Source organism: Pocillopora damicornis, chromosome 7, assembly GCF_964200805.1.
Source record: "Pocillopora damicornis chromosome 7, jaPocDami1.2, whole genome shotgun sequence".
Taxonomy (NCBI): Eukaryota; Metazoa; Cnidaria; class Anthozoa; order Scleractinia; family Pocilloporidae; genus Pocillopora; species Pocillopora damicornis.
Genome location: NC_142676.1, coordinates 23,738,683 through 23,762,378, shown reverse-complemented (window position 1 = coordinate 23,762,378; position 23,696 = coordinate 23,738,683). Strand labels below are relative to the sequence as shown.

General features: G+C 36.3%; 5 protein-coding genes across 13 annotated transcripts; 2 read left to right on the top strand and 3 right to left on the bottom strand.

Annotated features, from left to right (window-relative positions):
• Positions 1 to 1,410: 1,410 nt before the first annotated feature.
• Positions 1,411 to 2,885, bottom strand: LOC113682224 (serine/threonine-protein kinase Nek7). Its single transcript, XM_089212416.1, has one exon. The coding sequence runs from the start codon at positions 2,883 to 2,885 to the stop codon at positions 1,821 to 1,823; it is 1,065 nt and encodes a 354-aa protein (XP_089068542.1). The 3' UTR covers positions 1,411 to 1,820.
• Positions 1,411 to 7,271, bottom strand: LOC113682225 (leucine-rich repeat protein 1). Of its 3 annotated transcripts, XM_089212414.1 has the most exons (5): positions 7,000 to 7,266; positions 6,751 to 6,849; positions 5,669 to 6,387; positions 4,540 to 4,831; positions 1,411 to 3,091 (listed from the first exon to the last, which is right to left on the bottom strand). In XM_089212414.1, the coding sequence occupies exons 1-4, from the start codon at positions 7,189 to 7,191 to the stop codon at positions 4,582 to 4,584; spliced, it is 1,260 nt and encodes a 419-aa protein (XP_089068540.1). In that variant the 5' UTR covers positions 7,192 to 7,266; the 3' UTR covers positions 1,411 to 3,091; positions 4,540 to 4,581. The 3 variants fall into 3 exon arrangements, with proteins under 3 accessions (XP_089068540.1, XP_027055175.2, XP_089068541.1); XM_027199374.2 differs by lacking the exon at positions 1,411 to 3,091 and having other exon boundaries at positions 4,251 to 4,831; positions 7,000 to 7,271; XM_089212415.1 differs by lacking the exon at positions 1,411 to 3,091 and having other exon boundaries at positions 4,251 to 4,831; positions 5,669 to 6,345.
• A 58-nt stretch (positions 7,272 to 7,329) lies between these two features.
• Positions 7,330 to 12,945, top strand: LOC113682236 (tubulin-folding cofactor B). Its single transcript, XM_027199388.2, has 6 exons — positions 7,330 to 7,535; positions 7,920 to 8,063; positions 8,427 to 8,526; positions 9,126 to 9,314; positions 10,893 to 10,965; positions 11,660 to 12,945. Exons 1-6 carry the CDS (start codon positions 7,425 to 7,427, stop codon positions 11,778 to 11,780), a joined length of 738 nt encoding a protein of 245 aa, XP_027055189.2. The 5' UTR covers positions 7,330 to 7,424; the 3' UTR covers positions 11,781 to 12,945.
• LOC113682237 (B9 domain-containing protein 2) lies at positions 12,460 to 13,812 on the bottom strand. Its single transcript, XM_027199389.2, has one exon. The coding sequence runs from the start codon at positions 13,753 to 13,755 to the stop codon at positions 13,225 to 13,227; it is 531 nt and encodes a 176-aa protein (XP_027055190.2). The 5' UTR covers positions 13,756 to 13,812; the 3' UTR covers positions 12,460 to 13,224.
• A 40-nt stretch (positions 13,813 to 13,852) lies between these two features.
• LOC113682235 (tyrosyl-DNA phosphodiesterase 1) lies at positions 13,853 to 23,649 on the top strand. Of its 7 annotated transcripts, none has more exons than XM_089212399.1 (17): positions 13,853 to 14,143; positions 15,037 to 15,273; positions 15,862 to 15,905; positions 16,035 to 16,090; positions 17,297 to 17,393; positions 17,843 to 17,874; positions 18,440 to 18,532; positions 18,954 to 19,047; positions 19,813 to 19,892; positions 20,100 to 20,178; positions 20,353 to 20,529; positions 20,665 to 20,713; positions 21,115 to 21,181; positions 21,706 to 21,813; positions 22,296 to 22,398; positions 22,527 to 22,641; positions 23,353 to 23,649. In XM_089212399.1, exons 1-17 carry the CDS (start codon positions 14,032 to 14,034, stop codon positions 23,421 to 23,423), a joined length of 1,614 nt encoding a protein of 537 aa, XP_089068525.1. In that variant the 5' UTR covers positions 13,853 to 14,031; the 3' UTR covers positions 23,424 to 23,649. The 7 variants fall into 7 exon arrangements, 5 of the variants coding, with proteins under 5 accessions (XP_089068525.1, XP_089068524.1, XP_089068528.1 ...); XM_089212398.1 differs by having other exon boundaries at positions 20,662 to 20,713; XR_016188462.1 differs by lacking the exon at positions 22,296 to 22,398.
• Positions 23,650 to 23,696: the final 47 nt, after the last annotated feature.

The following is a 23,696-nucleotide window of genomic DNA, read 5'->3' as shown; positions in this document are numbered from 1 at the left end:
GGACATGCTCGTAAGCTATTTCTTTTCTTGCCTGTCGTTCTGAGCAAGTCTTACCCAGGTCTTTACCCTCTCTGTTTTTTTTTGTTTTTGTTTTTTGTTTTTTGTTTCTTGTTTCTTGTTTTTTGTTTTTTGTTTTTTGTTTTTTGTTTTTTGTTTTTTGTTTTTTGTTTTTTTTACTGAGGCAAGTACTGATCTATGGGAAAGGAAAAGTAACTACCTCAACGGTTCTGGTAACTTTCTTCCGTTTACAATTAATAATGGTAATAGGACCGAGTGGAGTCCAATTCGGACTGTAATCATACGAGTGATTATCAAAATCGTCGATTTGTCTATCACGAGTACGATTACTGACAGGATTGGACGACATCAATTCCTGTTACAAATTATTAACCGTTACAATTTCCGGAAAAAAGATACATTTAGGACAAACATCTCTTGTAAAGACAATGTCTAAAGTAAGAAATTCCTCCATTTTGGAAATTCCCCAGTTTATTTTTTTTTTTCCAGGATAAGTGGTTGTTGCTATGGTTATTGTGATCAATTTTGTGATTGGTGGATTTAGCTGAGTGGACTTGATTGGCCGCTTCAGCTGTCCGATTACAGGTGCCTGATTACAACCAACTGTCCGATTACAACTGTATAGAATGATTAGTGAAATATAAAGCAGCTGATGCACCAATCACATTTGAGAAAATAGTGATGGTTATGATTAATATTATGATAAATATCAAAAAGCTGATCCGAGAGCCAGGTGGTGAAAGTGTTATTAGAACAAAGCATCGTAATGGTGCTCAACTAATAGCTGTAAATTCAATTGACGCGTTTTATTAACTGTCTGTATATTCGGAATTTGACGGCAGATGCCTTGATAGAACACAAAGTGGCAGTTTATTGGAGCAATTTTGCAGAACAGACTGTGATAAATTATTCACAAAACAGTAACATGATTTAGTCAAACAGAACGGGGATCTTTCTTTACAACAGCAAGTCATTTTTGTAGAGAAGGATAACCGAAACCAAACCAGCACTAACAGAACAATCTACGAAAAACTGTGACAAAAGGTAAGTGACAAAAATGAACCAGGTGAAGTTAAAAATTTGGCGACTGCAGATAAATTTAAGCAGTTGGAATGTCGGTCGCTGTTTTCTTAGAGAATAATTGAGATATATTGCTCCCCTTATCAACAATAGGAAAGTCTTTTTTTCCAGGGTACAATGGCGGAAAATGGTTCGCCTTGCATATTTTAATCAAAAGTGTCAAGAAATCGTTCAACAAAGCAGTTCTGGTGACTTTCGCGATAAGGAAAAGACGGAAGGGGGGGGAAGGGGGGGAAGATGACAATGAAAAAAAGCTGCACACAAACCCGAGTTCATCTACCGTATTAATTTTTAAGTTGTTACAAGAACTTGTTTCCGCCGATGTTTCCTTTTATTCTACATATATGAACAGAACATCTTGTTTCGATCAGCTTTCCATCGTATATTAAACTTGTACATTGTCATAATTTTGAAATGATTTGTACAAAATAGTTACTTGCACATATCAAAAAGGATCCGGAAAACGTTTTTGTTTCCTTTTTTCCCTGTAAAGTGCACAATAAGATTGTAAGTTGACTCAAGATAGCTGAAGTGTATCATAACTTCAACCAAATGTTAAATACTGTTAGTAATGTTGATTCGATGCCAGAGTATGCTATGTTACTTCGGATCCTGTAGTTTTGTCCAAGCTTTCGGTCACTTTGTGAATGTGCCCCTGACCAAATAAAGAGTTGTTACATTCTCCTATCCCATAAACGTGGCAGAAGTTCTCTGGTCCTGCATTATAGATCGACAATTTCAGGTCCTTGATATTCATGCTTCATTCTTTCTTTTACCATGGTAACCCTGTTCATAAGCTCCTCCATGCTCAGTCGCTGATCGGGGTCACCTTTGACGCAATCACGAATCGTGGCTTTAAGCTCGTCAGAGAAATTTTCATTGATATCTGGAGGCGGTCTGCCCTCCATAATGTTTGCCAGAGCAGTAAACATGTCATTCCCTTCAACTTGATAGGCGGGTTCAAGTGCTGTGATCTCGTACAGTAAACATCCAAGAAGCCACACCTGGCTTTCGGGGCCAAAGGCGTGTCCTTTCATGACCTCCGGGGGGGAATAGAACCCCGCTCCATCAACCCTGACATCAGGGTCATTCATCGTATCCTCCGGGGATGATTGGTACAGCAAACCACTGTCTAATTTGAGGTTTCCATGTTCGTCGAAGGAAATACGCTTCGTCGCTTTAGCAGTCTTGTAGAAAATGCCTTTCTCATTCAGATACTTCATAGCGGAGCACAATTCGCAAAACGCTTTCCATATCAAGTACTCGGGCAAATGCCTCCGTAGTTCTCGCCGCTCCCTGATAATATCCTCCAGTGAAACTGGAGGGTATTCGAATACAATTATTTCCGTACCACCTTGATGAAAGCGCAGAAAACTACGCATGATATTTGGATGGTTGACATCTTTCCAAGCTTCCATAGCGGCCTGAAAGTGATCATCTACTAAACAAGGCATGACGCACTTAAGCAATACCTCTGACATGTCCAGAAGACACTTAGCAGGATAAACACAATTCGACATGTTCTCTGAGCTCAAGTTATTTCGGTTTACAAAGAAATCGTCCGCAGTGAGCTGATTGGCTAGATAGTTGATCATTGTCTTTGGAATTGGAAGATCTACGATGCGCGCCAGTCGTTTCAAACCCACAGCTTGTAGAATGAATGTGCGGCAGTGTTGTTGGAGGGAACCTGGTTGAGGGTCAAAAGAGGAGAACGCTGCCTCCGGGTTCAGAATGTTAAATCTTGCTTGGTCTGTGGATGAGTCCTGCAAACGCGTTCTTCTCGCCATATGTTAGATGTCGGTGAGCTTTCTTAGCTGGTACGCGCACAGACTTCGAATCATGTGCTCGCGTTAATTGAAAACCTCATCAATACATTTAAGCAATTAATTAGCTTTGTGCGTCAAGATGGCATTCGAATGCCGGAAGCTTTGTAAAGCTTGCTGCACTTCAAAGAGCTAAAAGCAATTTGAGTCAGTTTTAGCCGTCGGAAGGCCTACCAAAAAATGAAAAGAACCACTGATGAAAAAAGGGCCTTCGGCGCGAAATACTTGCTACTACAATCTAAAAGATATATATATTTATCATTCTTGAAATCATCTTTCTTGCGTTACTTTATCTACGAGCACTAACACTACCTAACAAGCGATGTTTTGAAGATTTTAGATATATGAATTTCATATATATAGATAGATATATGAATTTCATATATTTGCACGGAATTTCGTATATTTGCCCGCACGGACCTTTTCTTATTGCGTTAGATGTGGATAGTTATTGCATATGCGCACTAGCAAAACAATAAATCACATTTGAGCCTATTTTAGGCGGTCACCCAAGGGGAACGGCGGAGCGACCGCTAAATACAAGTTGACGGCTTAATACCGGTTTCATAGAAAAGGGTTATTGTAAAAAAACGATAAAAATCGGCATTTTATGTCATAACGGAACACTTAATGTACCACAACTTGCTCAAAAATACTAATTACATTGATTTCGGCATATAGACCATAATTTTACCTTAAAGATCATTCTTAGTTTAATTTGATTGGTTCCACTTTAGGTGACCATTCAGTACAGGTAGAGGGCAATACAAACAGACCATTGGGACTCGGGAAAGGGTGACCAAAATTGCTAAATAGAGGTGACCGCTTAATAAAATAAAAATTACAGGAATTAACCCATTAACTCCCAAGATCTCAACAGTAATTCTTCTTACTGTCTGCCAAACAATTCTCATCATGTTAGTTTGGAGAATTTGGTATCAGATCAATTAGTAATCCCATAATTGATATTTTTCTTAATTCTCATCATATGTCTACATGATATCGTATAGGTACAGTGAGGAGAAATTCTGTCTTGGTCATTCACAGGAGTTAAAGGGTTAAAGGGTATAAATTTTGGGACTTAGAAAACCGACAGCTTAATACGTTGCCACTTAATACAGGGTTGACTGCAGTTGAATGGAAAGCATTGATACCGTGTGGTTGGAGAGTCCTGCAAAATTCTAGAACAAAAATTTTAAAAACTTTTTACGGTGGCCAGTTTACATAATCAAATCAGTTAATACAACCAAATTACTTTGTAATGTCCCCACCGATGCAGCAACTCTTTAGAAACTTACATCTTTGAACTGAAGATAGTTCAGAACACAGTTTTGTCAAAAAACGGCAAAATTTTATTGGAAAAAAATTCTATGCGTTATTTTATGCGTACATGGAATATTCACTAAAAATTGTGACTAGATGTCCATTTTTTTCTGATTCAAGTCATGTAAAGTATGTTGAAAGCATTACAATTTTTTTTTAAGAGTAGAACAAAATGAGGTGTAGAAAGAATGTGTTTGGTGATAATATATTGTCATCAGTAAAAACTAGGAATGTCTTTCAAGTCATAAGTTAACTGGAATGATTTCACACACTTTAGGATAAAGTAAAGTTTTACCTTCACATGCACCAGTATGGACAAATGGAGACCAAAAGGTTTCTATCTCCAGAAAGGTCTTTTGTTATTCTGCGATCTCTGAAGACATCTTTGAGAACAAATAAAACTCTCTGCTGGAATGTGGCTTTGTGTAGGACAAGCAGACACAACTGTATGAGCTAGCTGATGAATATTGATAGTTATAATGTGGTGGACACACGATGTGAAGCAGTAGTTTCCACAAAAACACTGTTTTGCTGTGTCCAGAAATACACAGAGAGAGGATGGAATGAGTTGTTTGAAGTATGCACACCTGCCGGAAGAAGAGAAGAGATTAGTAGTCAGAAAAGTTGCTGCAAAAGAGGAGTTTGTATTTCAATGTGGAGACACATGACCAGTGGCTGTGACCGTTTTCTCTGATTAACTGTTCTGTCTGAAAAAAGGTTTAGTGAGACAGCACTAAAATAAGTCATAGGAACTTTAACTCCCAGAAGTGATTAATATGCAACCTCTCCCTTTAATATCCATACATTACACAGCAAACAGGTAATGAGAATACTCAAACTTATCAGGTAGAAGTTGCCACCTTGATCTAACACCAAATTCTCTGAACTGATTAACAAGGAAATGTTTGGCTGTTAGAAGGGAGACTTAACAGTCAGATCTTGGTAGTTTAAAGGAGCCAAATAGGATGTGGTTGCCTGGGGTACCCTGAGGCTTCAATTGTGGAATACCACCCCCATGGCTGGCAAATCCCTACAACTCCGTCCTGAGGTCTCATAAACCTCAGCAGTAATAACTTCTCCCTAACCTGAGTGAGAGGTCTGAACTGGAGAATTTTGGCCCATTTTATTTACAGACGATGTACAGCAGCATGGTCTGTACAAAAACAACTGAGGGCCAATTTCTCCAAGTACAGCTCATATAAGCAAGGTTAGTTAGAAGTTAATTACAAACTTGTTTATTTTGAATTTTCCAGCTTTCACCAACAAAAATATACCAGATATACAGTTTGTTCATATGGCAAAATCCTGAACAAGGTAAGAACTTGTCAGAATGCCGAGAATTAATTCAGAACTATCTTTCCATATAATAAAAATAACAGGAAATTCTCAATGAAATTTCAAGATCACTTGTTAGTAATACTCACTTGTGCTTCTTGACAGCAATTCCTGCACATTCCTTCAATGATGGAACAGCCAATTTGCTAATGTTGTACCACTTATCCTGAGCTAAAAATGGGTTTGCAGATACATCAATGGAATCCAGTTTTAACTTGGATAGGCTGTAAGGTAAGACCTTTAGCTGGTTATGACTGGCAGAGAGGAATCTCAGATGTGAAAGACTTCCAGTATTTATTGGTAACATGTGAAGACTGTTCTTATCAAGTTTTAAGTGAACAAGGTTCTTTAAGTTACAGAATGTCACAGGTAAAAGCTTGATTTCATTTTGACTGAGATCTAAGAGCTTCAAGGATGATGCTAAGCTTCCAGAACACAACAAAGATGGAAATTCCCTGATCCGATTGCCATGCAAAATTAGCTCTGATAATGTTGAGAAACTGGCCAGTCTGCAAGGGATTGCCCTCACTTGATTGTCAGCAACATTCAAACATGACAAGCTCTTCATTTGTAAAATGCGTGCCTCAATACGCACAATTCCACAGTTGTTTACAGTCAACTTGTCAAGCTTACTTGGAAATGGCTTTCCAAGAGGATAATCTGCTCTACGTTTGATCACCATTTCAGTTTTGGGCTTTTCTATTTCAGAGATCTTTGCAGGAACCAGACAGGATAGGTTGACATTTTCCAATGCTTTATCTCCAAGCTTGAGTAAAGATAAAAATGTTTTCAGACTTGATGGGTCAGCCTGTTGACAAAGTAAACAACAAATGATACAAGGGAATGAAAAAATTAACTTAGTAATTCCCCATAGTTTCTTGGTGCTAAGGATGGAGGGGAAATGAAAAGAATTGAAAAGAAACTTCAGAACAATTAAACTACTGTTCAACACAACAGCTGATGAACAATATGCTTTCGACATCAGGAAACATTGTTATAGACATTCTGAAGCTACTAATTCGTTGGATTGATCAAAATCAAGTCATCTAATAGGACATCTGCAATCATTTTCTTTACACCCCCTTCCTTATTCTCTTCTCGTAACCCCATCCCCTCTTCCACCCTATGCGCTAAATCAGAGACTACTTTTTGCATATTCGGCAGTCAATACCTTGTTGATGAAGAGGTCGTGTGGAGGTTCTTTAAAGCGAATCGTAGCTTTGCCTTTTTCGAGAAACTTGGAGAAGACCTGCTGCAGGTTTTCTTTGATCTGTAACGAGTTCAAAGGATCGATAACAAATAAAAATCATCGAAATAATACTTGTACTTGTACTATCAAAAAAATTAAAAATCACACAAAATGCAGTCAAATTTATAAGGAAGAGAATGCTCAAATTTAGCAGCCTCGCACACCACACACCTTGTATTTAGCTCCATTCCTCTCTTTTGCTGTACAAACTAAAAGAAACACGTTCTTTCCTCTCTCATCGTCAAGTTTCGAAGAATCTTTTCGCCCGATTGCTAAAGAGGCGCGCGCAGGCTTGCTTGCATTTCGCACGTTGTGAGAAGCAGCTATACGATTTACGATCGACATTTCACAGTTTATACGCATTCTTGTTTTTTCCGATGAAAATACTTCTAAGAGAATAACATTCAACAACCTTCCCCTCAGCTTGCCGCCATATTTTGACTCCAATCACGTGCTTACTTTTGACCAATCGTTAGCAATTGGAAGCCTTGAGCCCGCGATAAGCTTCGAGAGTCGCCAACTAACTATCACAAACCTTCGATTCTTAATGATTGCGGTCGAATAGTTTAGTTTTCCCTCATATTTCTCTCTCAAACATGGCTAGTATGGAAACACCAAATACCGTATTTGTTCAGATTACAAGCTCAGTGACCTCTTTTACATCGGAAAAGAGGCTTCAGAGAAACGAAACAATTTCTCTTCTGAAGGTTTGTTCAAATCGCAAGTTACTCATTTTTAGTGAACAAAAACTCCGCTTGAATTCCAACAAAATCGCCCTTTATGTCACCCTGCTTTGGATCGTCGTTACTTCAGTGGTTTTCGTTGATTTTTGCTTGTATACTAAACGATTTCGAAGCTGGAAACAGATAACGAAATGAATAATTTAAGTTAATATATTAAATCAGCACAAATAAGTAACTGATTTTATTTTAGACAGAGTATGGAAGTATTTCGTTATGCAATTATATAAAACAATTTCTTGAAAATGATGTGATAAATCACATTTGGAGGTTCTGACTTGATTTTTGGTTTAAAAAATATACTGAACACATTTTTGGATTTCTATTATAATAATTGTTTTTTTTTTGTAGGGAAAATTGGAGCTAATCACTGGCTGCTCTGCAATGACAATGGAAGTTCAATTATTGGACAAAGAAGGGAAGTTTCTTTGTATTCTCAACAACGAAGATGCTATGTTGGGTGCCTATCCAGTTGATGACAATATGAGACTGCATGTAGGTATATTTACTTGAATTATTTTTGTAGATGTTATACCAAGTAGCCCCCTGGTAATATTTAGCCACTGTGTAGAGGATTAACACAACTGTTTAAACAGTCATGATAGTTGATGATAGTCATGATGGTTTCAACTTTCATTCACTCTCATTGACTATCATGGTTGCATTCAAACAGTTCATGGCAGTCTCCTTGACATTCTCTTTACCCACACAAATCTGGCCAAGAGTAAGGAACAGACCTCCCAGTGTTGTGGTCTGGCCTTGTTATTGTTTACATAGGCCTCCAATCAGCCTGTCTTAATGTCGCAAGTACATACATATATACTAGTGCTTGATTTTTCTTGAATTCTCCTTCTCAAGGTTGTTGATAAAGATCCCACTAAAAAGGCTGGTGAATTTGAAGATTTATCAGCTGTGGAAAAGTATGAGATGAGCACTGAAGATTACTCTAAAAGATCTGGTAAGCTGAACTAGTAGAGCTTCTAAAAGGTGGTGCCCAGAATCTTAAATCAAGTAATAGCTTACCAACAACCTGCTAGTAACTATAGAAACATCTCTATACACCACCAGTAAACAGTAGTTTGCAGAACCTTAGATGGACCAACAATTTTGCAGTTAAAAAAGAGTGATAGGTCATGTTGGCTGTGTTCAAGACCTTGTTGAACTTTTGATTTATCTTGTCAATTTGACTTGGGCAAAAAAAAGGTGTTTAATTGTCTTATGTTCTCTAAAAATGCAGAAGATATTAGACTCTGTGACATTTCTTTTTCAAGTATATGCACCTTTCATGGGTCGGAATAACCCTTTACACCCTTTTCTCCCTACTGTTCTCCATGCATTTCTTAAGGTGTTGACAAGGAGAATTTGTTTAACAATCACAATCTGCTTTAGTTGGTGATCATTTCCTTTACTCTCGTGACCTTACAGTTTGGTACAGGGGTGATATTGTAAGGAGAAATTAGAAGCTAATCATGATAGGTAAGTACAGAATAACCAATAAACTAGACCTACTGGTATAACTTTTCTTGACTGTCCAAGAATTAACTATTTGTATTTCAGATTCGGTAAGAGCCTTCAAACAAAAAAACAAGTTGGGCCAGTTTAAAGAGAAAACTCCTGAAGAAATTGAAGAAGAGAAAGAGAAAGAACGACAAGAAGAAACTGCTGCGAAAGCAATCACTGTTGGTTCTCGATGTGAAGTCACAGTCAGTAATGCTCCTGCTAGAAGGGGTGTAGTCATGTTTGTAGGTAAGACTTTTGCATTGGGTATCACGCATGTTTTTGCAAAAGGTTAGTCCTGACAGGGCCTCAAGCTTTTACAACCTGAGCCATTGTTATCATTAGAGTGGAGTGAAGAGGTCTTAAGATTAGTCAAGTGATTCAAGTTTGGTTTGTGGAAAGTGATTGTTTGGGGTTTTTTAACCCTTTCACTCCCAAGATCTAATTAGTAATTCTCCTTACTATCTGCCACACAATTCTTATGATATTAGTTCAGAGAATTTGGTATTGGATTAACTAATAATCCCATAATTGATATTCTTCTCTATTCTCATCACCTGCCTGCTTGATATTGTATTGATATTGTAAGGAGAAATTCTGTCTTGGTCTCTTGTGGGAGTGAAAGGGTTAAGGATCATTTTGGCCCTTGAACTCTCAGGGGTGACCAAGACAGAATTACTCTTTATTATATCAATACTAGCAATGTCAAGCAGACAAATTTCTTGAATAAATAAAAATACCAATGAGTCGATTGTTAGCTGATCTAATCCAAACTAACATCATAAGAATTGTATTGTAGACAGTAAGGAGAATTACTACTGAGATCCTGGGAGTGAAAGGGTCTTAGGACTCGTGTACTAGGTTTCTTCAGTTTGAAGTGGTCACTTTTGAATTTCTTGTGAAGTTGGGTCATGTTATTCATTTTGGTTGCTAATTCCTAAGATCTCATTAGTAATTCTCCTCACTGCTTTCATACAATTCTGAGAATGTTAGTTGCGATGATTTTGTATTGTATCAACTAATAATCCCCTAACTGATATTTTTCTTTGTTCTCATCACTTGTCTGCTTGGCATTTTATTGATACTGTAGGGAGAAATTCTTTCCTGGTCATCCACAAGAGTTAAAGGGTCAAGTCATTTTGTAGGGTGCAAAAAGTCAGGACATGTGTTGATAGGAGTCTGTTTTGAAACCCAGTGGTTTAACCCTTTAACTCCCAAGATCTGATTGTCAATTCTCCCCTCTAGCTGCTACACATTTCCTTGTAAATTAGTTATGAGAGCTTGGTGCTAGATCAAGATGGCAGCTTGTACCTGATAAGTTCAAATATTCTCATTACCTGTTTATTGAATAATGTATGGATTTTATAGGGAGAGGTTTCATGTGAATCACCTCTGGAAGTTAAAGGGTTGAGTCCCGTGAGTGATCAAGACAGAATTTCTCCTTACAATTTATCCATACAATATCAAGGAGACAAGTGATGAGAATAAAGAAAAGTATTAATTAGGGGATTATTAGTTGATCCAATACCAAATTCTCCAAATTAACATCACAAGAATTATATGGCAGACAGTAAGGAGAATTGCTAATGAGATCTTGGTAGTTAAAGACAGGATTATTACAAAACAACCTCTTTTCAGGCTCACTAGTTTTTATAAGTGCTCAACATCTAATGCAATAAACAAATTTAATATGAATAAGAGTTGCTATGAAAGGTGATGAACAATGCCATGCCCATTCAACATGTTCAGATTTGGAAGTTGTTAAGCTGTGATTTAAATTCCATTCTTCAGCAATGGCCAATGATGATTCTCATTTCTCCTTTTTAGGGCAAACAAACTTCAAACCTGGCTGGTGGGTTGGGGTTAAATATGATGAACCTTTTGGAAAAAATGACGGCAGGTATTGAACTTTAATTTTTAAAATTTTTTATTTATGTCTTGATTTAAATTTTTCATGACTACATTTCAATGAGAAATTGTACATATCTGCAGGTGTAATTTGAGTGAAGTTCAAAAATAGTTTAATTTGAAGTTTGGTCCTCAGCCAAATTATGATCTTAAGTTTATCAATTAAGGTGAAAGGAAAAAATAATTGTTTTAGTGGGTTTTGAAAACTTTTCAATTGGTGTTAAAAAATTAACAATAATTGATTAAAAAGTCTACAAAATTCATGAGGTGTTTGAGCCAAAAATAAAAAAGGAGTATCTGGGTCAAATGTAGATTTGGAAGTTTAATATGACTTAATTTTTGAAATTTGTATTTTCATTTATTTTAGATAAAGTACAATCTTCGTAATTCTTAACAAAAAAAGAAATATTCTAATCTACACTGTCAATAATTTTAACCTGAATTCCATATTATCTTGCAACATACCATCAAACTTTGACTTTGTTAACTTGTTGCTGCATGATGCCAATCTTACTTTTAAAATTTCTTCAGATCAGATGCCATTTCTACCTGCCTACAAGCAGGGAGAGACTTATATCAGACAAAGCTATTTAAAAATTCCACAGCAAGGGTACTTTAGCTTCATTTTATTCATGTCATACCTTCATGTCTAATGACTGTAACTGTTGCTTGTTCTCCATTTTCAGTGTTGCTGGAAAAAGATACTTCACATGTCCACCCAAATATGGAGGATTTATCAAACCCAAAGATGTCACTGTGGGTGACTTTCCAGAAGAGGATTTAGGCTTCGAAGATGATGAAATGTAAACTATGAACATGTCCCTCTTTGCTTCTTTAACATGCAAGGGGGGCGTTTGGGTTTAAGTTTGCATTAAGAAGGCCACTTGTGTTTCAGTCTGGAGTGAAGCAATTGTAAGATAGTGATAATTGACGTCATAATCATTGCCTTGATAGCATTGATGTGCTCTCTGTCTGTTACTTATTTCAAGTTTTGGATCGGAAAATCTTGAGAGATTCAGGAACAGACGATGGATTACTGAATTTTTTTTATTATAAGGCACGTCATTTATCTCAGCAAAAACCTCTCTGCACAGTCTTTGAGTACTGGGTTGCATCTCATAGCCAAGTATCTTTGCACAACTATATATAATTAAGCCAGTTTTCCCCCACAATTTACCTGGTTTTAAGTTTAAAAAAAAAACCATAAGTTAAGAAAAGACATGTTGGCCATTGACTTTCTTAACTTGGTGGTTCTGAAAAGGCAATTCTCCTTGGCAGCTAAAAATATTGATTATTTAGTTGATCAAGACTGTTCAGAAAAAGGCTACCTTTGTAAATGAGAAGCTCATCTAGTGAATACCACAATCTTGTCTCAAGAGGGTCAAATAGTTTACAATACACTAAACATCGCATTAGTTCTTTAAGAAAATTATTGGTAATACAACACTGGTAAATAGAACAAAAATATACTAAAACATCCTGTGTATTTGGTTCAAGCACTAACCCTGGACAATCTTTTAATGTCTGTATTCCTAAGTTATTCTTCATACTCCTCTCAATACACATTTTTGTTGTTGACAAGGAGAATTTGAAAATAGTGTAATCGTTGCAGAAAGAGTAAAGTATAGTATATACTGAAACAAATATTCACCTCAGTGTTGGTGGTTTGCAGTGGATATTTACTTTGTCACTTTATTCCTCTGAAAATATCCACCACAAGTGACCTCCACTTTGGTGAGTAGTCATTAAATACAACAGAATACTGCTGTAAATATCAGTTACATTTTTTAGGGCTTTAGGACTTTTAGCCTTTATCAAGGACATAACTGGTTTTAGGATAGTGTTTGATTCAGCATTCACTGGTAAAACTGAAACAACATCAATATTTCAACGTTTTCAACCAAAGAAGCACACACTGTCTACTGTATTTATTACAGCTATGCAACAGTTTAAATAAATCACGATTACAGTTTGGCTTTCAGCGACTTTTTGAGAGTAATAAATCTTCCTTGTAGATACCCTTGGTGGATTGATAGACCACGGTAGGATTATTTATAGATTGTGTTTACAACAACTACAATGAAGCATGTGTGCAAAAGTTAACTTTTAGTTGAAACACTTTCCTCAGCTTGCGATTTTGAAGTAGCCCTACAGCCGGTAGAGGAAGCTAAGCTTTGAATCTTAGTTTCGTCCAACCTTGGCAAGATTTAAAGTCAATTATTTTGTTTTAAAACATAACAAAATATTTATATTAACATTCTACCCCAAATTTATCAAAGTTTCTCGTTATCACGCCTAATTGCAAATGTATCGAACCCATGGCAATCGTTCTCAATTTATATCGGTCTCCACCAGTGTAGATAACATCTGAAGTCTTTAACTGTGGTGCACCGCCGACAAAAAAGCTACGAAGCTGTTCTGACTTGCTCGAACTGAGAGGTCGCCATGTCACGCAATCAACGTTGTGAGTTCCAGGTGATGTTGGCACATGACAGTAACCATAACCATAAATCTCGTTTCGTCCATTAGAGTCTTGGTGCCAAACTTGGAAATGAAACTTTGGCCATCCTTTCAGTCCTTTGGTGGCAAAATGCAAGTCTATGGGATGGCACCATCGCGCACAATCCTCGTTCTGGGGGTTGTCCACTTGCGTTTGGCCCTCTTTTTGTCCAGCTAAAAGTTTCCACAAACCGTCAACATGGACAGACCATTTGCAGTATAAATTATGCGAGGGGAACCCGCTTGCACCGATGATTTCACCAATAACATGTACTTCCGCCATCGCCGTTTACTCAGCAAAACATTTAGCAACGGAAAAATGACGGAAAATCTAAACATGGCGGGCTCTATACTACGCATGCTTAAATTGCGCCCGCAATACGTCAGCACAAAAGATGGCGGCAAAAATTTAAATTTTTCCCTCGGAGATGTTAGTTCATGTGAATCCTGCTTGTGTAAAGGCAATTTTGACGAGCTAAACCTTCTTTTGCTGTGTTTCTTGAGAAAAAAAAATTTAAGGCATCCAACGAGCATATAAAGCCCAAAAAGAGGCAGCCCCATGGGTGACAAAGAGAAGAGAGTTGGAAAGATCGATAGGAGACCGATGTGCAGATACGGAACAGATTGTTACCGTAAAAATCCGGTTCATTTTAAGGAATATAGACACCCAGGTAAGTTTACGTAAATTTATGTCTAAGCTACTGGGAAGTTAATAACTAACGCAAACATTCAACTCCTCGGGATTTGGGCAATCCATAAAATCGATATTCCACTTAGTTTTAATTAATAAACTTAGTAAAATCGTTTCAGTCGATACTGATAATCGAAAAATCGATAATTAAGTTATCGGTAAACGCTAAATATAAATCCTTAAGTGCATGATGAGTGATAAATATTTATTGATTTTTCAATTATCAGTATCGACTGAAGCGATTTTACCAAGTTTATTGATTACAGATTTTCACCTTGGTTCTCCATCTGGAAAAACGAATTTAGCAAATGTAAGACTTAAAAGCAGGGAATATATATAACGGCGTAATATGTGACTAACACGGTCTATATACTGTAAGATTTTACGCCATTATCTCAGTCGGTAGATTAATTATAATAAATTAATATATAATAAAATTATATTACTGGCATAAAATTTACATTATATACATATCACTGACTGGAAGAAAAGCAAATAGTTAGTACAACAAACTTTCTATGGCCAATTTTCTTGTACAACTCTTTGTTGACTGCCTATTTATGGAGAAGTCAAGAGAACTCCAAACCTGAAATAATTCCAAAATGTTGATCATGCTCTGACCAGTGTAGATGAAGCTGCATTAAGCTGCAAGATAAAGATTCAAGCTGACCAGACAACAAAATCACCAAAAACCAAATTACACTGCCTTCAGTTATATATCTCACATCCAACTGCTCTACCTTAAACTTTTTGACGGCAACAACATTTTAGAGATATTTTTTTGTGTGTGTACACTGGTATGTTAGTTTCACAACAAATTTTATAAATGCTAATAAATAGATAATAATTATTTTTCTAATGGAACCCTCATAGGTTATGACTCTGACACTGATGATGATGATGATGATGACAAGTTGGAGAAGTCTCCGCCAGCTAAAAGACAGAAGTTAACTAGTGGTTTGACAACCAGTGAGCCGTCATTTTCATCGTCTTCATCATTATTACCAAAAGACACTGAGAATGACATGAAGTGTTTGCCATTTTTACTGACCACTGTTCGAGGAATTCCTTCTGAATTTAACAACAAAAATATGGCAGTTAGCATTAAAGGTACCCTTTTCTTTTAAAAGTTAGATTAGCCTGGCAGAATTGGGATGTTTTTATTATAAATTATGCTACAGGAGTTTTTTACTGTAATATAATTATAGATAAAGGTATCAAGCAATCAGTCAATCAGTTAGTCTTTGTCTTTTGAATTGTCATCTTGAGGTGGTTTTGGAGGGGATGTAAAAATGTTCTTTAACCCTTTAACTCCCATGAGTGACCAAGACATAATTTCTCCTCACAATATCAATACAATATCAAGCAGACAAGTGATGAGAATAAACAATATCAATTAGGGGATTAATAGTTGATCCAGTATCAAATTCTCTGAACTAACATCACAAGAATTATATGGCAGATAGTAAAGAGAGTTAAAAATAAATGAGATCTTGGGAGTTAAAGGGTTAAAATGAGCTATTATCAAGTAAATTCTCTGAATTTAATTATAGTGTGAAATTAAGAACATGTCTTGTTTGTTTGTTCGTTTGTTTGTGGCTCATCTTGTAGGTCATGTAAGAGTTGTGCTTTGATTTACTGATATTTTATTTGTACTTACCAAGTTTTATTGCTCTACGATATATCTTATACAACTAGATATCCTTTCAAATACAATGGGGAACTTGGAGGCATCAGCACAGGTACACGAGTGAAAAAATGAGTGCTTGATTTTAATTAATAATAAGTAGTATTCTTTTTTAATAACATTAGATTGTAATTATCAGATGAGATGAAACAATAATTATTGTTATGCACATTGATTTTTTCAGTTCAACTACATGTTTGATATTCCATGGTTGATGGAGCAGTACCCTGCAGATAAAAGGTCAAGATCAATTATTTTTTGACACTGAACTGTCAAATTGCCAAAAATCAAGCATATTTTTTTTAAGTGAAGCATTGATGCAGAACTGTTATCTAAAGCTTTTTGGCTGGTTCATTTAGAATTAAAATTTATCTACCAACTAAAACTCTTCTTGGTCATGAAAGTTCATATGGGAATACTGTTGAGGTCTACTGAGGTAATTTTTAGGGGGTAGGGCTGAGGTGTGTTGATGCATGTGAACATCTGCATGAATATTAATGTTTCTTTTCAAGCTAGAATTGAAAACTTTATTCCCAAGTTAACACACGCGTGTGCGATAAACACCAAATCAATATAGGATCCTTTATTTCTTTATTCCATGGGGAATTCTTATATCAAAGCAGTCAACTGAAATCATTACATGAAGAAATTACCTATTAAGTATTGTGTGATCATAGCTTAAGAATAATTTAAATTTTGGAAACGAGCATGTGGCAATTAAAAGAACCAAAAGAAAGGTAAAAACAAAGCACTAAGTTTCACTTTGAATAACAAACAAGTTATTGTTTACCAACATTTGTGGGTCTCAATTACTTTATTGAGGATTATGGTCTAATTTGTCTTCTATTCAAAGAACAATCTTGATTACATGGCGTCTTATCCTGAACTGAAATGCTAACTATAATTTCAGTCTAAAAGGAACTAATCACGGAGGCATCCATCTAACCAAAAAATATTTCACAGCTTCTCTCAGAAGCGGTAACATTTAGCTCTAATGTAAGAGGTTACAATGAACACTGTAGTTGAAAGGATTATTACCAGCTTAGTATGCTCAAGTATTTAGAAATGATAGTCATTCCTTATTAGTAGTTGATGACTTGGCATATTAACTCCGCCCACGCTCCTTTAAATTGTGATGATGGGGGTTTGCTTCCTAACACCTATTTACACCTCGTCAGAAAAAAGGCCGCTAATTGGTGATCATATAAAAGAACCTCTTGTTGCAGTGTTTAGATCACCCCTGATGAAGGCACTAGACAGGAGTGTCGAGACATTGGGTCTATGAATTGTAACTTCTTCGGTTACATTCATTAAATCTGCAAACCAGAGTAGCATCAAACTATGTCTGATTGTCCACCTGGTTGCCATGTGAACTTTAATATAGTGTATTTTGGGGTTGCAAAAAATTAATAAAAGAGATTTTTAACAATTAAAATATGTTTTCAGGTCCAAACCTTTATTAATCATTCATGGAAATCAGAGAGAGGCAAAGGCTCAACTTCATCAAGAAGCAGAACCATATCCAAATATTAAACTGTTTGCCGTAAGTTTGATGTTTGTGCAGTCACTGGCATGGAGATATTTCCAGAAGTGCATGCAGTAACCAGAATGGGGAAAATTTATCAAAATCATCAAATCTGTTAAGCTAGTTTTACTTGGTTGATGAATTTGACGAATATTTGCCAAAATCATCAAATCTGCCATTTTTGTTACTGCATGCATTTCTGGAAATAAGTGAAATTAGGGTCCCCATACAACACAAATCATCCAAAGGATAACACCAAGGCATTTCGATTCAGACAATTTCTTAACTGGCTGATAAATCTGCAGATAAATCCTCTATCTAATCAAATCAGTGATTATCAATATTAAATTGTTATCATTTTTATATTTAGTAGTCAGTCATTAAACTTAATTTAATTTTAAAAAATCAGTCAAATAAATCACTAGTGAAGTATGATAAAATAATAATGGTTTGTCTTTTTTTGACAGGCCAGACTAGAAGCATTTGGAACACATCATAGGTTGGTCTTGTGATGGTACATCCAAGAATGAAGATGTCGTCATTACTGCGCACAAACAGAATTGCAAATTATAAGAAACCAATTCAGCTTCAAAACTTGAGTATTTACAATACCTCTGAGATACAACAAAAAGATGATAACATGCTACACTTTCATGATAAAACTGAAGGAAATCCTTGTTAAAATAACAGTGACTGTTGGTAGTGAATGATCTTTATTTTCTATTCATTAAGTGACAAGCTTTTCACTTTTTCTGGCAAGCCCCTAAAGTACCTTGATCAAAGGGGAAAACTGAAAGAGCAATAAAACTCAAGTCACATGATAATGCTGGCATGAATAAATATTTTATATACCAGGCTAGGTGCGTCACTTTCCATGTAATCCACTGTATGAAGTTGTATGCAGCCAGCCAAGCTAAAGGAAAACGGCAAATGTTCACCCATTCCTCAACACTGCAGTAGAAATAAAAAATTAATGGTCAATTGAGAGCTTCTCTCCTAATGATCACAATAGATTTATTTTCTCAGGTTTTTGAGAAGTTTAGTTCTCATAATTTTTTTTTCAGCAAAATGATGCTACTGTTGTACAAAGAGGGCTTAAAAGTTGTGATCACCACAGCAAATCTCATTGCCATGGACTGGGACCAGAAAACACAAGGGTACATCAAAATTATTTGTTCTGAATTTTTTTTAATAAAAAAGGTGCATTCCCCTTGAATATGTCATCAAATGAAGAGGAAGCACACCGTAAGTGAAGAGCAAACTTGTTAAACATTTCCTTCTGTAATTCTCCCTTTTGGCCTTTTTTTAAAACCATACCATACAATGGAAACAGGATTAATAACTTGAAAATGTTAGTGGAACTGACTGCATTAATTTATAATTAAATTAACAAAAATCATGCTTAGCTTAGGTAAAATCCTAGTTTAAAGGATGTACTCACATGTAGAAGATTCATGAGTGTAATGGTTGGTGCAATAACTGCATTCATTTGATTCTTGAGGAAATTTTCCCCCTACAGGCCAATTTTCCTTCTTCCTGCACAACATGGCTTGTCGTATTCATTTGTTTCTTTTTCAGGGTTTGGATGAGTCCAGTGTTTCCTAAACTTTCCAAGTTATCTGGTGAAGAATATGCAAACTATTCACGGACTAATTTTAAAGAGGATTTATTGGTAAGGAAATTGCCAAACTAACTAATAATAGTTTGGCATGTGGATTTTATTTTTGATCATGGAGTATTTAAATGTCAGATCAGGTCATGTGTGCATTTTTTCTTTGTACAGAGACTGCAACTTATGGTAGTTTTTGTACTCTGTTGTGGTATGTGTGACAGGAAACTTTTTTGTTTTAGCTCAGATCAGGAAAGGCCAATGGGAGAAAAACTCTTACAGGTCAAGGGAGGGTCAAAAAAAGTTTTGGTCAGAGGGGAAAGTGAAATTTTTTGGACAATTACAGGGATGGTTAAAATTTATATAGCTGGTCAATTTCATACCGTTTTGTATTTTATTGGTTAGTTAGAGTTTTAGATATATCATTTAACAGGGAAAAGGAAGTGATAAATGAGGGGTTTTTGCCTAAAGAAATCAAATTTCTTCTGAAAAGTAAGCCAGATAGCTTTCCAAATTTTAAACACCCAGTAACTGAAGAAGGAAGGCCAGTCGGGGGTGGGAGGGGGGGGGGAGGTCCTGATCCTGTTTCACATTTACTCTAAACAAATTTGAAAGGAATAAGATCAAGTCTTCCCTTACCTTGCCTTCAGTAAAATTCATATGTACAGTCACATATTAATTTTGAGCTTGATCTCTTTGCAACCCTCTACTAAAGGGATGCACTGTACAAGGAAAGTACCTTGAGGTTCTTTAAATTCATTGCATCCCCAATGATGTGATGTCCTTCAGCAAAGCTTCATCTTAATTAGTCTAAAAAAACCATTACAGGAATATTTGGCAGCATACAGGGGTAGTGCACTAGATGAATGGAAGAAACATATTCGGGAACATGATATGTCATCTGCAAGGTATATTGTTCATTAAATATTTTTTTCTTATTTGATCATTTGTTTTTCCATTCCATCAGGAAGTTATTGAGTGGTCATTGCCTCCTTATGATATTTTCCTCTGTCGATCCTAATTTGTTGTTTTAATTTCTTTAGTTGTGTTTGAGACATTCAATTGAAATGCACTCTGTTGGTATTAACATAGGGGAGGCTTTTGATTAATTTTAGGGTTCGCCTAATAGCCTCTGTTCCTGGGAGACACACTGGAGTCAATAAAACCAAATGGGGCCATCTTAAACTTCGTAAGGTGATCATGAATTATCGGAATTTGGAATTTGTTTGAGTTGTTAGCAAATATCACCCTTTAGCAAAGTTAGGTGCCTGTCTAAAAGAGCATTAAAGTTTCACTCAATGGAATTGAACAAATTTTGAATTCATCTAGCAATACCTTAAGAATAAGATAATTGTCTTTGAAACTTAGGTTCTTCACCAGCATGGACCTAGCTCTGATGACATCAGCTCCAAGTGGCCTGTGATTGGTCAGTTTTCCAGCATAGGTTCTCTTGGGAGTGACAAGGACCGTTGGCTGTGTTCTGAATGGTTACAAAGCTTGTCCACATGTTCTGGTAACATGATGTCCAGTCCCCCTCTGCATCTGGTTAGTATGTTTCTCAATCTCCATTATGGTTGGAAACTGAACACTGATTTAATTTGCAAGTATGCAAGTTTTTTGTTCTAGATCAGAATATTGTGGAAATTTTTTTCTTCTTGATTCATCATGTTTTATTGGCAGGTTTTTCCAACAGTGGACAATGTGCGGTGCAGTTTGGAAGGTTACCCAGGTATACGATATAACTTAAATTGAGTGTATCTGTTGAGGGAGAGTGGGTAAGTGGTTAGAGTGCTGGACTTGTAAACTAATGGCATGGGTTCAATTCCTTCAACTTCAATTGGAACACACTGGATTTATTATTATCAGTATAATTATTGTTAGTTTAATTATTATTATTATTTTATTATCATTATTATCTTAATCACTAAAAATTTAGGGATGCACATGTGAGTAAATTTAAAGTAATTACTGCAGTTTGTAGAAACACCAAAAGTATCCACATTGTTTGAGTTATGTATTTCTTTCTATATATATTTTCTTCTTCTAAACACTTCACAGCATACTCTTAGTGGTTCAAGTTTCATTTCTAAGTATAAATGTGTGATCTCTGGTAGTTTTCTTTCTCTGTAGCTGGTGGCTCAATACCATACAGTTCCAAGACAGCTTTGAAGCAGCCTTATCTTCCGAGTTTCTTTTGGTAAGTCATCCTTAGTTTGTTTTCAGATTAGATGGGTTTTCGTCAACCTTAGCTTCGTCCCAGTTAACATGGCATGAAATCCACTAGTGTGGCATTGCAATTTTACCCTTCACCACCCATACCCTCCCTGAATTTGAGGAAAATCTTCAAATTTTAATTATGGAGTCTTTCATCTAGCAGGTGGCTTTTTATCAGTATCCACCACTGTGTGGGGAGATTAATTTCAATTGTTCTGTCAGGAAACCCAGGCAGGGAATGTTTTTAGTCCTTTCAACTTGGAGTAGAGCACATCAGTCACTCCCCTCAATCTGCTTCACAAAATGGCTATTTTTCTCTGTTTCTTTTTTCAATTGGACCATACTGGGGTGTAGGCTAATAATCAAAAGCCTTAGATCTATTAAAATGTTACATCCAGGAAATCTCTGCTTTACCCAATTAGCTAACTCTGTTGTGTTAGCATAGCTCTTCTTACATTCTTGACAGATCTGATGGATTTTTGCTTTTCTCACTTTTGGTTTTTTCAGCTCTTGGAAGTCTCATTCCTGTGGTAGAAGTCGTGCCTCTCCTCACATCAAAACATACACCAGGGTATCCCCAGATTGGAGCCGAATGAGCTGGTTTCTTGTGACAAGGTGTTAAAAACTGAGTCCTCTCTGCAATTGATCTTTATTTAGTTATGCTGCTCTAGAAAATTTAGAAGGTGGAACTTCCACACATCTTTATCTTTGGGGCTGTTTAAAGTTTGTTCAAAGATTATTTCAGTATAACAGCAGAATCTTTTCAGGTTTGCCTTGGCTGTCGTCTAAGGGCATTACTGATATGATTAAAAGAATCCAAAAATTGTCTGTTCTCCTTTTGAAGCCCTTGGGTTTACCCTCATGGTGTTTACAGTCTATCTAATTTGGCTAGAACAAGAGCAAACTTTGGATTTCCCCTGTCTATCTGTGGGCTATTTCTGATTGGCCAAAACAGAATGTCAAGCCAGTTATTTTGAAAAGGCAATGTTTTGAAAATGAAAGATGGTTGGAGTCTTAAAAAGGATAGATCTTGTCTTGAAATTTATGCAAAGTTTTTGCATTTTTTCTCTTCCTCATTTACATTTAATTATTTTCAGTTCAAATTTGTCTAAAGCAGCCTGGGGAACTTTGGAAAAAAATGGTCAACAACTTATGATTCGCTCGTATGAGATTGGAGTTTTGTTTCTACCCAAAGACCAGGTATTTTGTTTAGTTATATCTCCAGCGTTTCAGTTGGACAAATGAAAGAAAATTCTTTCCTGTGACTGTACCCTTTTTGATCCAGATTCCATCTATGACTCAATAGTGAACTGTCATTTTATCAACAGGATCCTGAAAGCAAATACTTTCATGTGAAGGGAAAACAGGAAAGTAATGAAAAATGGTCAAGTTATAGTGTACAGCTTCCATTTGATGTCCCACCTTTGCCATACACCAAAGATGGTAAGATTCCTTGCTTGTGTTCAGGCAATTTAGCATAAAGGTCTCCTCTTTTCAGTTCACATCATGAATTTCCAAATTTGTTTGAAAGTAAAAGTTCTTCCTTGTTATTTTTTGAGTGTGAATAATTTGTAGCAATTTTCTCATTGTGAATTATGGTTGTGGGACTGGTCATTATTTATCCTTGGCAGACTTAGGGGGGGCAGGGGGGTCAGGGGAGCAGGGAGGGTCAGGGGGGCAGGGGGGTTCGAGGATTTTTCTTGTGTCACAATAAAATTTACCTGATCCCCAACAAGACTCTGTAATATTCTTATGATCCTCCTCCACCCTTTAACTCCCATGAGTGACCAAAACAGAATTTCTCCTTACAGTATCAATACAATATCAAGCAGACGAGTGGTGAGAATAAAGAAATATATCAATTTGGGGATAATTAGTTGATTCAATACTAAATTCTCTGAACTAACATGATAAGAACTGTATGGTTGACAGTAAGGAGAATTACAAATTTGATCTGGGTGTTAAAGGGTTGATTGGCAGTCAGTTTTTTTATGGTCAAGCCTTTATACTCTGTTGGTGACGGCAGATCTCCTCTCCTTTCCCCCTGAAAACCAGGTGATCCCTGGGCACATGTATAGAGTCAGGTACTTAAAATCAGTGGTTCATCTATGAAAGTCTCATGTTTCATGTCATCTTTGTGTTTTGTCAAAACAGAATCTCCTTGGATGTGGGATGTCAAATACAACACACCTGATGGTCATGGTAGAATATGGTCACCATCATAACCACTGCAGTCAGGGAATCACTGGGTTAAAATGGACACAAAGGATGTCAGGGGGAAGGCAAAGGCAAAGGCCATATGTACCTTTAAAAGAAATGAAACTCAGATTTTGTTGACACTCACTTTGAAGAAAATGTTAATTTTTTCAATACTCATGTCTTAAAAATCATGTTTTGATCCGAATTTCAAGCTTGAGTCATGCAAACCAAAATAAAAATAATCCTGACAGAGCCTGTTTCAGGTGTTCATTTAACATCTTTGAGTCCTAAGAGTGATC